The sequence below is a fragment of the Emiliania huxleyi genome (genome assembly GCF_000372725.1).
Source record: "Emiliania huxleyi CCMP1516 unplaced genomic scaffold EMIHUscaffold_278, whole genome shotgun sequence".
Lineage (NCBI taxonomy): Eukaryota > Haptophyta > Isochrysidales > Noelaerhabdaceae > Emiliania > Emiliania huxleyi.
In genome coordinates, this window is record NW_005199944.1 from 2,328 (window position 1) to 13,930 (window position 11,603).

Sequence of the window (11,603 nt, forward strand, 5' to 3'; positions counted from 1 at the left end):
GGGGCAGTCGGAGAAGTGGCAACTCCGTGCACTGACGGTCGGCCGCCAGAAAACACGCCTCCGTGGCTCGGGTTACACCAATCCTCGCTACCCAACGCGGCCAAAGGATATCCACCTCGAGAACCTCGAGAGGTTGTTGGGGCAAGGGGTCCCCTACCTTCTCATCCGGCGTCGCCTCGGCGGCGTCTCGTGAGCTGCTCGCCGCTTCTCATGCCCGCCCTCGTGCTCATCCTCCTCGCCATCGCCTGCGGCGCGGCGTGGGCCACCTGCCTCGCCGCCGCCACGGCGCGCCTCACCGGCACGGCGGCGGCGCCTGCCGGCTTCTTCGCGAGCGCTTTCTCGTGGCTCGCGGCGGGCCCGCCGCAGGTCGCCGCCGCGGCCGCCGCCCTGGCCGTCATCGGCACGGTAATGTGGCGCCGCAACTCAAAGGCCCGCCGCCTCGGCTGGTCCAGCCTGCTCGGCATTCTTCTCTGCTTGGCCACCGTCTCTGGCGGCTTGGTCACCGCCGCTGGCGGCGCCGCGCTTGCTGCATCCTCAACTGCGCTGCCATACGTCACTGCGCTTCCGGCGAGTCCCGCTACCACCACACCTCCGCACCCCGGATGCCCGCATCCTCAACCCCTTGCCGCCGGCACCTACTTAGGCCATGGGCGCATTAATGGCCTACGACCCCCTGGACCACGAGGAGGTCCTCAATGAGATCCACACGAAATCGCGCAAGCTACGAATATCGCCAAGCACATCTCCATGCCACTGCCCCAAAGGCTGCGTGCCGTGGTTCATGGCCATTGGTGCGAGATACATGTATCGAGATGCCATCAAAGCCAGTATGGCTTACGTCATAGCAGCAGTGGGCTCGCAACGCAAGGCAGCGCCTTCACTCCTGCCTCATCTCATCTACGATGGCGAGCCAACAAACGTCACGGCCTGGTTGCAAGGGCAAGGGGTGGAGGTCATATATCATGAGCTGAGCTTCCTGGACAAGTTGTCGCCAGCGTCGCAGCACAGCCCCAGCGTTGGCGCCTACCTGCGGCTCGATCTCACAGTCAACGACACCGGACCGCTTGGCGCGCATCTACGTGGCGAGAAGAGCAGATGCCAATCTACAGTGTCCTACAAGCAGGTACTGTACACAGACACGGATGTCTTGTTCTTGGGGGACATTGGCCAGCAGAATCTCATTCGGCCTCGGAAGGGGGGGCTGTTTGCCATGGGTTCTGAAGCCGTGAGAGGCTCCGCTCCCAGCAACTCCGGGGTGATGGTGATGGACGTGGAGCGGTTCTCGCAAAAGCGCGACGCACTTTTGCGCTTTGGGGTGGAGCACAAGTTTCACTTTCCGGCCTTAGACCAGGGTCTCCTCCTGAAGTTTTTCGAGGGATCAATCGACAAGCTACCCGATGAGTGGAACTGGAAGGCGTACTGGGGCTGGCAAAAGAAGAAGAAGACAAACATACGCATCGCCCATTTCCATGGCCCGAAGCCAAGGGGGGTTTATGGGTGGTATTGCCTATGCAAATACAAGGCCTACTCTCCGGGGGTCTACTCAGAATACAAGGATCCATGTGAACAAGAAGCCAAGGAGACCACCGGAAACATGACCCTAACCCCAGCGCAGGAGCGCGGCCAAAGGAGACGGTTCAAAGCGTACAAAGAACTCCTTGACCAAAGCCTCTCAGCAGACGGGGGAGCACTCGCCTTTTACCTGCTCCTGGTGTGGACAAACTACTTGAGGCTGTCTGGGCAATATCCTTCCGACCCGAGATTGGGCTCCGATCAAGCAATGTTGCGGTCCTGCCTGCTCAACAGCAAGATGGATCGGTGGCCACCGGGCCTAAGGGATGAACTAGCTGCCCACTTGTTGAAGGATGAGGAGTTGTGGGACTCCCTGGCAAAAGCCGTTCCAGTGAGCTCAGACTTGTGATGTTTCTAAAAGTCTCCTCTCTAGATGTTTCAAGGTTTTATTTCTAAAGCCTCCAGTCTATCTCTATGACGGCACTCCAGGTGACTCGTCACTCGAGTCTCGAGTTCGCGAAGATAGGTTGGAACATCCGGGAATACCTGCGGTTCCTCATCGCTGCACAAGGTGGGGCTTTTGGAAAAGTTCTAAAAGTAAAAGAAATGCAGGCATCCGACGTCCGCAATCTCGACGCGGCGTTGTGGGCTGTCGTGTTGAGCCCGACACGGGACGTGACGCCCGCAGGTATGAAGCTGTGCATGGAGTGCGGCGCGCTCAAGGCGCTCACTGAGTTCGGTTGGCGTCCCTAACCCTAACCCTAACCCTAACCCTAACCCTAACCCTAACCCTAACCAGCGCGGCGCCCGTGCTGCTAGGGGCATCCCGTTCTACGTCAGCTTCCTGGTCGGCGACGGTGCGCGCACCATGCCCTGCTGTTTGACTACACTCTTTCCTTCTCATCGGACTGAGCTGCCATTCATCGCCTACACGCAGGCGAGGGCGACCTGTGCCCTCCGCCCGGCACACCGCACCCTGCGCTGGACGCGCTGCGAGCCAGCCTCGGGGATGCGACCGTGTGGTGCGTCGACTGGCGCGACCACGCGGCGGCCTGGGGGCCGAAGTTCTTCGGCGGCATCTCCGCGCTGGCGGACGGCCACCGGGGCACCCAACGACCCAGACACCCGCCACAACTCGCAGCCAGGCGCTGAGGAGGAGCTGCTCACGCCCGTAGGCACCTACCCCAAGCCGTCCGCGATCGCCGGGCTGCACTGGTCTTGGCTGATGTGCGACGCGCACGCCCTCGCCGGCGCAATTCGGTCTCGGCTCTTTGAGCCGCCTCGGCGCTCTCCTATGCCCCTTTGGCGGTGGTGGTCGCGGCTGACTGGAGGCGGTGGTGGCGGCTTCGGTGGCGCCTCGTCAGTCCTTCCTCCGGATTACGTCTGGGTGTTTGACTACGACATCGGGTGGGTGGGCGATATTGCGTCCTTCATCCAGGCGTTCGACGCCATTCCGTCCGACCTCCTCGTCGCAAAGGACGACGGGCGCGCGCTCGACCGGACAGACGGCCGCGGCAAGAGCCTCTACTCACAGCTGCCGGTTCGCAACTACTTGCGAGATGGCGACGTCCACTCGGCGCTGCTCGCGCCGGTGCGCTACTCGCGGCGGATGCTCAGTGCCACGAGGCAGCTGCTCTCTGCAGGCAACCTCGCGTTTTGCGAGACACGTGGCCCGTCGCTGTGCCGGCAGCATCCCTCTTGGTGCTCCATGAGTGACATGCTCTCGCTCCGTCCGGACCTGTTCAATTCAAACTTCAGCTGCTGCAGGAGCCACTCGGAGCGCTATGCGCGCGAGCGCGCCCTCTTCTGGGGCGCGACGCCCAAGGCCAGCCGGCCGCCGTGCCAGCTGCTCCACAGGGTCAAGCCGGACAACAGGACCGGTCAGACGAACCGCTTGCGCCCCGTGCGGCTCGCGCCAAACCGGTCCAGGCACCGGTCGTCGACCAACCGGTCGAGGCATAGGGCCCAGCATGCCGCGGCACGCGTTCACCGCAGCCAGACGATTCGAGCGCGAGTCGACTCTTGCCAGCTCGCGAGGCCGCCGACTGACGCGATCACCGTCGAGGCACGCGAGTGTGAGGCGCGGCCCGGCGCCAGCGAACGCGCCGGGTGGGGGCAGGAGCGCGAGAAGTTGAGCCAGCTTGCGGCGCATTGGCTCTCGCCCTTCGCCGCCGGGGTGCGCGAGGCCGACCTTGAGCCCGTCCTCGGGCCAAACCGCTCGCATTGCCACCTCAAGTCGCCGTCGCGCACGTGCCCGCTGCTGGTCGTGCGCGGCGGCGCCCTCTTTGTGCACGTCCCCTTCAAGTCGCGCCTCTTTCTCGAGCCTCTCCCCTCGTGCCGACGAACCGGCTCAGACTCGCCCGCCGGCGCCGCAATGCGCCGGCTCGAGGTGGTGTTGCGTCTCATCCGCGGGGCGCTAGCGAGGCAGCGCTCGCCGCTGCCGGATTTCGCGGTGCGGCTCTGTGTAGACGAGCTCTGCCATGGCATGTTTGAACGGCGGCCTCTGCCGTGGCTGACGATGGTGTCGTGCGCGAGCTTTCCCTCGCTGCCAGCCGTCCAGTGGAATGTGAGGGACCCGCCTCTCTCGGCATGGGACGCGACGCTGGCGGCGCTGGCGGCGCGAGGGCCCGAGGCGGATGCCGCTTGGCCTTGCCGCGCCGCAAAGGCGGTCTTCCGGGGCGAGGCTGCCGAGCCGTACTCGACCAACCACCGCTGGACCTCCAACCACACCCTCACGCGCCTCCAGATCTTCCGGCGCAAGTGGCGCGAGCAGGTTGCATCGCGCCTCGTTGTTCGATTCCGCCACGCCGCACCGCAAACCGGGGTAGCACGTCCGTCAACACACGTCCCTCCTCGTCCGCAGGGCCGCCTTGCGCTGGTCTGGCAGCATTGCGAGCGGCCGGCTCAGCTCGACGTCTTTGTATCCGGATTGCAAGGGGCGAGGCCCGCCGTCGGCAAGCTACTCCGACGCGAGAGCGCAGAGTACAATAGCTGCTTGGCCAGGCTTGGTGTGGGCAAGAGCGCGGCCGACAAGGCGCTCTCGGTGGCCGAGCAGGCCCGCCGCTTCCGCTACGTGGTCAACGTCGAGGGGGTCGGCGGCTGGTCGGATCAGCTCAAGCGCCTCCTGCTGTCGCGTGCGGCGCTCATCAAGCAGGACAGCGGGGTGACCGAGTGGTTCGAGCCGCTGCTCCGGCCATGGGAGCACTATTTGCCTGTCGCCTCGGACCTGGGCAACATCAGCGCCGGCGTGCTCTGGCTGCGGAGCCACGACGCCGAGGCGAGGCGGATGGCACGCGCAGCATCAGAGGCGGCAGGGCGCTTCCTCTCCACCGCTGCGATGGCGGCCTACATGGAGGCGCTCGTGAGCGGGTATGCACGGCTCTATCGCGACGCCGCGGCGGTCCCCGCGCTGCTGGCGAGATTACCCGAGAGCGAGGTTGTCGGGTTCGAGTGCGGTGGGCCGGCCGGGGCTTGGGATTGCTCTTTTGTCCACCGGCGGAGTGGAGAGCGCGTCGAGACCGTATTGGCGGCTGCGAACCGGAGCGGGTCGCTCAGAGGGGAGAGGTCGACCGGTTGGTGCTGAGATGGGCCCGCACAGGCCACACCCGGCATTCATTAATCACCGTCCTCGTTCGTCGCGACCTGGAGTGTCTGAGAGTGGGACGCGCGCCACGCCCTCCACGCAAAAAGCCCGACGAAAACCTTACACGCGTCCCCCGGCGGGGGCCGGGACCGAGTCTTATCGCGATAGTACTCGATCGTAACTTGCACCTCCCCCTATATAGAGCCTCTGTGTTTATACACACACCCTCTCCCCACACCGTGCCCCGTCGGAGCGCCGGCAACTACTCACTGAACCACAGATCGGATCTTAGCGTTCGCGAGTGCGCGGTGCCACAGACGAAAGGGGGCGACACGATATCAGACAGACAGGAAGCAGGGGGCATATCAGACAGAACGGCGTCAAGTACGCGCGCGCGGCGAGGGAAGAGCGCTCTCCTATCCCTCGCGGCTCGGGCGCTCCCGCATTGTCTACAGCCGGCTTGAGCAGGGGGGTCGCCGCCTCGCTGTCGACTCCTCCGCTCCGCCGGCGAACCTCGGTAATCTCGGAGAATCTCGCACAATCTCGGCAAGGCTCGACCCCCCCTCCCCCCCTCCCCCCCAAACCAGGGGCGCGCTTCAGCGCTTGGACACGTCCTTGACGGCGGCCGGCGCGGCGGCGGTGGGCGAGAGGCTCTTTGCGCCTGACTCAAGGCCGGAGGTGTGAACAGACGCCGTCCACAGCCACAGCTTTACGGGGGGCGAGAGGCTCTTTGGCGCCGCGGCCGTGGCTGCTGCCGTCCATAGACAGCCGGCTCAGCCCGTGGCTGCTTCCGTCCATGGTGAGCCTACGTGCTGAATACGCCGGCGTGAGGGCGGGGAAGGCGGTAGTGAGCAGCGTGTTCAGAGCACCGCGCGAGTACAACGGAGAGGAGTACAGTGAGTACAGCGGAACGCGGGTGAGTACAGCGGAGTACGTGGCCCTCTCGGGCGCTGGTTGGGATGTACACTAACACGTATTCCGCTTCTAGGATGGAGAGCCTACCCGAGATGACCCGAGATGACCCGAGATGGCCCGAGATGACCCGAGATGGCCCGAGATTCCCCGAGATTGCTCCCGTCCATCGAGAGCCTGCCCGCGTGGACGATGTCGCCGCTTCCGTGGCTGCTGCCGTCCATCGAGAGCTTGCCAAAGTGGCTCCCGCCCTTGACCGAGCTGTCGCGGGAGGCGGGCGGCGTGGGGCGGCCCTGCCCCCACGACCACAGCTTTGTGTTCGACGTCGACTTGGGCATCCCGCCGTGCGAAGAAGAGTAGTTGACCGCTCCCGGCGACGGCGGCATGACCGCTCCCGGCGACGGCGGCATGACCGCTCCCGGCGACGGCGGCACGGCGCCGGGCGACTTAGGGCCTGAGACGGAGTGGCAGGACGCCTCAGTGTGGACCAGCGCGCCAGGGCGAGGACGGCAGCAGCCACTTCTCCTCGGGCCATCTCGGGTAATCTCGGGCCATCTCGGGTAATCTCGGGTAATCTCGCCCGAGGAGAAGTGGCTGCCGCCGTCGACCGACGGGTCGCGAGACTGCGCCGGCGACTGCCGCCCCTTGGCCCACGACCAGATCCCGCCGCTGATGGACGAGTCGCGCGAGAGGGAGACGGATCCGTGCATGCCTGTGGAATGAAAGGACTGTCTGAATCCATCAAGGGCGCCTTTCAGTAGCAGCCGCAACGCTCGAGCCGCGAACGCAGTAGATAGCAAGACTAGAGGTAGTAGTGGCAACAGTGGCAATAGCAGCAGTAGCAGCAGCAGCAGCAGGGGTGTTAGGGTGGATAGAGGGTGTGGCATCTGGCCGTGGGCTGCTCGAGTCGTTCGAGTCGGGCGGCGGGCCGACGCGGCCGTTGGCCCAGTTCCAGCCGCCGCCGCCGCTGACGCTGTGCTCCGCGTCCGAGTCGGGCGTGGAGCCTCCGTTGGCCCAGGACCAGAGGGAGGTCGACGAGCCGACCGACGCCAGCGACCCGTCCTTGCGCGGGCTCTGGGACCCTTCTTCCGGGCTGTGGAGAGGCCCACCTGGCGGCAGAGCGCCGCCGCGAGCCGCGGCGATGGCGGCGTGGTACGCGTTGGCGCCGTGGGCCGAGGCCTCGCGGGAGTGGCCGTTCCGCCAGAACCACAGGCCCGCGCCGCCCTTCTGCGACCCCTCAAACTGGCTCCCGCCGTGGACACTGCTCTGCCGGCTGCCGGGCTCCGACGGAGGCGGCGACGCGGCGCCGTTCCGCCAGTTCCAGAGGGCCGCGGCGCGGCTCGAGGAGCGGGAGCCGGTCGACTGCTCGGAGTCGGAGCCGTCGTTCCGCGTCGTCGCCCAGTCCCACAGCGAGGAGACGCCTGCCAGATCGGGGCGCAGGGTCGGAGAGAGCGAATCGGCGAGTGGCGGCGGCGGGGGAGGTGGCGCACTGTAGCGGCTCGAGGTGGAGAGGCCGGCAGCCTCGCCCGACGCGCCCGACGTCGACTCCTCCTCCTCCGCCGGCTCTCCCGCCACGTCGCCGGGGACGTCGACCTGCATCGAACTCGGTCTCCGGCTCTAGCTCGGCAGCGTGCTCGGAGGGGGGGGTTGGACGCATCCCAGGACTACCGGAGATTTCCTTTCCTTATTCCCCCCAGTCTTCATGTGGCGCTACTCTCGAGGTTCTCGAGGTGGATATCCTTTGGCCGCGTTGGGTAGCGAGGATTGGTGTAACCCGAAAATGAACTCGGGGGCACAGGACGATCATTGGTCTTTAGGCTCGGATGCGTGCAAAAACGTACCGAGAGTGAGTCGTTCTCGTGCCACGTGCGTCGGCTGCGATGCAAGAAAAAATTTGTGCTGCGATTGGCAGCACATGGAATGGGACGCTTGGGGCGTACAACATGGCAAATCTCTTGCGAGAGGCAGTGTCAACGATGGCACTATGGGGTCATGCGCGAATCACTGTCGGAGGACCGACGCCGGGCTGTGCGCCAAAGATAATCCAGCGAATGCTCCTTATGGGTCTCAATGCTCAAAAGAGACTCAATGGCACGGGTACACCTCATGCATGTACATTTGGTGCGACAACGACGAACCAGAATCCACGGGGTTCTGCAGTAACCCACCTTGCAACCACCCAGAAGGATGTCAAGTATATCCATGCTGGATTGACATGGGAGGGAATCGCTGCTTCAACGATGACGGGACTCCGAATACGGTCGCCAATTGCTGAAGCTCTTTTGGCGGTTCAGCGCTGAATGAACCTGCCTGGCTGGGGGTCCGGCCGGAGATGAACTGGAGAGAGAGAGAGAGAGAGCGCGTGCTGCCAGTCCTGTCTGTCTGAGCGGCTCTCGTGGCTGATCGTGAAATAGCTCTGTCTCTGCTCCCCATGTTCTTGAGAAACTCGCGCCCTTCTTCTTTGCGTGTTAGTGCCACTGTGCAGGGGGGCGGGGGGGGCGGGGGCAGGGGGGCGGGGGCTGTGGGGGACATTTCACGTTTCGGGCGCGGAGGGTTGCCGCCCACGTACGTGGCTGGGTTCACAGCGGTTGTAGGAAAACGAAGGGAACACTTGACGGTCGCGGCCTTCCGACTCGCGCCTCCGCCTCACTGGCACTATTGTAGCCCTGGCCGGTGCGCGTGTGAAGTTTAAGTTCCGGAGTAAAAATTCGAACGCGTTCTCTCACGGTGACAAAAAAATGTCCACCTCAGAGGCACCTCCGGAGGCAGGCCGCCGCACGCCGGCGACACAGCTCCAGCTGTCGAACTGACCCGCAGCTCCTCTCAGAGCGGGAACTGTGACAAAAGTTGACTGAGGCGGTTGTCAGGAACCATCATACGGATCACATGGTGGCTCTCTCATGACGGGAGACGACCGACCACTCCTGGGTGGCACTGCCACCGGTGTCGCTCGACGTCCTGTCGACAGCGTGCCGACAGCGACACAGACCATGTGGGACGCGTCGAGTATCGACCTCTACTGCTTACCCAGCCTTCGAGTGTATCCTGGCTGTGGCCCCACACCCACTGGTGTCCATCTCAGAGACCGCAGGAGGTCATGAGGGTCGACGGGAGTGCCAACCCCACAATGCCTAAAAACCCAGCCCAGTACACGTCGTCCAGGTACACGCGTTGGTTTTAGCGTATCCGTTTTAGCGGTGGGGATGTGGGCGTCATGCACTCATGCTACGCGCACGCGTGTGGGGTCTCTTGTGCTCTGAACTCGACGAGTTGGCTACGGTCCTAGATCTTACTTGTCGCCGGATGCGTGCACTGCACGTCTTCACGAAATCGAACGAAAGGTGTTGCGAGGCAACTTTCGGTGCGAGGGGGGCTCGCCTCTCCTCCTCGCCTGCCGCTCGGCCAAGCAGCTCGACCCTACTCGCTCCACTCGCCCTCATCGCCCTCCTCCACAACGGCCGCCCGCCGCCGGTGCAGCGCCGAAGCGATCGCCTCGCCCATCGCCCCGCCGCCGAGCCTCGCGCCCTGCGCCTTCTCGGGCGTGCCTCCCGCCGACTTGCGCCAGGCGCCGCGGCGGAGCCCCTGCGCCTGTGGGCGGACGGAGGTGTGGAGAGGCGAGCCGCGGTCGAGTAGCTCGCCCCGCGCTGGTCGCGGGCCGGTCGTCTCGGCGGATCTCGGCGGATCTCCGGCGGATCTCGGCGGATCTTTGGCCGGTCGTCTCGGCGGATCTCGGCGGATCTCCGGCGGATCTCGGCGGATCTTTGGCCGGTCGTCTCGGCGGATCTCCGGCGGATCTCGGCGGATCTTCGGCCGGTCTCGCCGCGCCTTGCGCGGCAGGATCGCCTCGTTGAGGGACGTGTTGTGCTCGCCGAGCGGGGCGACTAATCATCAATTGACGCCTTCATCAGTAGTGGTTTAATGACTACGTGGCTGTCCTCGCCGAGCGGGCCAGCCGCGCCGAGCGGCTGCTGCGGCGGGGCAAGAGGGAGCGGCGGCGGAGGAGGAGGAGGCCGCGGCGGGGCTTGTGTGGGCAAGGACGTCGGTCTCAATGGCGGCGGCGGCGGCGGCGGCGGCAGCCGCTGTGGTCGCCGCTGCCATTGCAGCTGCGACTGCGGCTGCGGCGGCTGCTGCAGCGGCTTCTCGGAAGAGGACTATGAGCCGCCTCCGCAGCTTCCGCCGCCCCCCTCGCCGCCAGCGCTGACGTCGCCAGCGCCGACGCCACATCCGCCGTCGCCCTCGCCGACGCCGCCTCCGCCCTCGCCTCCGCCTCCGCCTCCGCCTCCGCCTCCGCCTTCGCCTCCACCCTCGCCGCCGCCAGCGCCGCCGCCCTCGCCGCCGCCAGCGACGTCGGCGGAGGGAAGGTCAGGCACCGGCGGCGCCCCGTCGGGCGGACCGAGGATGGCGCTCACCTTTCATTAATCAACGATTCGTTAGGAAAGTGACTCCCCCCCCCCAGTATTCATCAATTCGGGCCGAGGATGGCGCTCACCTTTCATTAATCAACGATTCGTTAGGAAAGTGACTAGTATTCATCAATTCGGGCCGAGGATGGCGCTCACCTTTCATTAATCAACGATTCGTTAGGAAAGTGACTAGTATTCATCAATTCGGGCCGAGGATGGCGCTCACCTTTCATTAACCAATGATTCACTAATAGAGTGACTAGTATTAATCAGTTGATTAATCAGTTGGCAGACGGGCGCGGGCCGAGGAGTGGCGCTCACCTGTCAGCAATTAATGACTACTCAACACCGTGAGTAGTACTCGTTGGGCCGAGGAGTCGCGGCGCTCACCCTCCGGCCGCCGAGGGAGGCGCGAGCGCGGCGGGGCGGAATGTTGTCGGGCGGTGCCGGCGCGTCGGGGGGGCGGCATGGCTTGCCGTCGGCAGGGCGTGCCGGCCGCTCGAGCGAGCGGCGAGGCGCGGGAGGAGGGGCGGAGGGAGGGGCGGGGGGAGGCGCGGGAGGAGGGGCGGAGGCAGGGGCGGGAGGCTTGCTCGATTGCGGCGGCGCGTCGCTCGGGCGCTGATGTGGCGAGGACCGGAGCAGCAAGGCCAACGGCACGTTGGCGCCTCCGCCTCCTCCTCCTCCTCCTCCTCCTCCTCCTCCTCCTCCTCCTCCGCCTCCGCCTCCGCCTCCGCCTCCTCCGCCGCCGTCAGCGCAGCGGACGCAGACTCGAGGCCCTCGGCGGCCGAGCGGGCTCGCCTGGCCGAGCTGCGAGAGAGACCGCGCCGCGCCTACACTCACTCATTACTGCTAAGTCCCTTCCTTCACTCATATCACTGCTACTCAATCCCCTTCATCAGTACTAATCAATTGCGGAGCTGCCGCGCCGCGCCGTCAAGAAGCCCGTGCGCAGCGGAGAGGAGGGCGCCGAGGGGGCCCGCCGCCGCGCCGCCTGCCGCCGCCGCTCCGGTGAGTCAAACGGGTCTCGGAGGTGCGTCGGAGGTGTCTCAGAAGTGTCTCAGAAGTGTCTCGGAAATGTGTCGGCCTGCCGCCGCCGCCTCTGGAGAGCCATCGGCTCGCGTGGCGACAACGTCGACGACGCTCCACTGCGCGGGTGCCGCGTCGAACGCCCATGGGCTCCGGCAAGTAGAGAC

The 11,603-nt window shown here is 65.3% G+C and overlaps 5 protein-coding genes across 5 annotated transcripts in view; 3 read left to right on the forward strand and 2 right to left on the reverse strand.

The window, feature by feature from the left end:
• Nucleotides 1–210: 210 nt before the first annotated feature.
• On the forward strand, nucleotides 211–2,107 carry EMIHUDRAFT_238875 (hypothetical protein; the record flags this gene model as incomplete). The annotated part of the gene is made up of 5 exons (XM_005776525.1): nucleotides 211–341; nucleotides 453–552; nucleotides 644–1,537; nucleotides 1,616–1,903; nucleotides 2,084–2,107. The coding sequence occupies 5 exons, from the start codon at nucleotides 211–213 to the stop codon at nucleotides 2,105–2,107; spliced, it is 1,437 nt and encodes a 478-aa protein (XP_005776582.1).
• Nucleotides 2,108–2,202: 95 nt separating this feature from the next.
• Nucleotides 2,203–2,664, forward strand: EMIHUDRAFT_238876 (hypothetical protein; the record flags this gene model as incomplete). The annotated part of the gene is made up of 3 exons (XM_005776526.1): nucleotides 2,203–2,246; nucleotides 2,332–2,369; nucleotides 2,450–2,664. The coding sequence occupies 3 exons, from the start codon at nucleotides 2,203–2,205 to the stop codon at nucleotides 2,662–2,664; spliced, it is 297 nt and encodes a 98-aa protein (XP_005776583.1).
• Nucleotides 2,665–2,806: 142 nt separating this feature from the next.
• EMIHUDRAFT_238877 (hypothetical protein) lies at nucleotides 2,807–5,095 on the forward strand (the record flags this gene model as incomplete). Its single annotated transcript, XM_005776527.1, has 2 exons — nucleotides 2,807–4,285; nucleotides 4,376–5,095. The coding sequence occupies 2 exons, from the start codon at nucleotides 2,807–2,809 to the stop codon at nucleotides 5,093–5,095; spliced, it is 2,199 nt and encodes a 732-aa protein (XP_005776584.1).
• A 773-nt stretch (nucleotides 5,096–5,868) lies between these two features.
• EMIHUDRAFT_238878 (hypothetical protein) lies at nucleotides 5,869–8,999 on the reverse strand (the record flags this gene model as incomplete). The annotated part of the gene is made up of 8 exons (XM_005776528.1): nucleotides 5,869–5,900; nucleotides 6,138–6,483; nucleotides 6,616–6,735; nucleotides 6,941–7,428; nucleotides 7,498–7,600; nucleotides 8,619–8,673; nucleotides 8,754–8,827; nucleotides 8,949–8,999. 8 exons carry the CDS (start codon nucleotides 8,997–8,999, stop codon nucleotides 5,869–5,871), a joined length of 1,269 nt encoding a protein of 422 aa, XP_005776585.1.
• Nucleotides 9,000–9,265: 266 nt separating this feature from the next.
• EMIHUDRAFT_457829 (hypothetical protein) overlaps nucleotides 9,266–11,603 on the reverse strand; it is a gene marked incomplete at its 3' end in the record, with an annotated part of 4,184 nt that continues 1,846 nt past the window's right edge. The window contains exon 4 of the mRNA XM_005776529.1: nucleotides 9,266–9,595. Coding sequence (XP_005776586.1) covers nucleotides 9,268–9,595 — 328 coding nt within the window. The remainder of the gene's footprint in view (nucleotides 9,596–11,603) is intronic.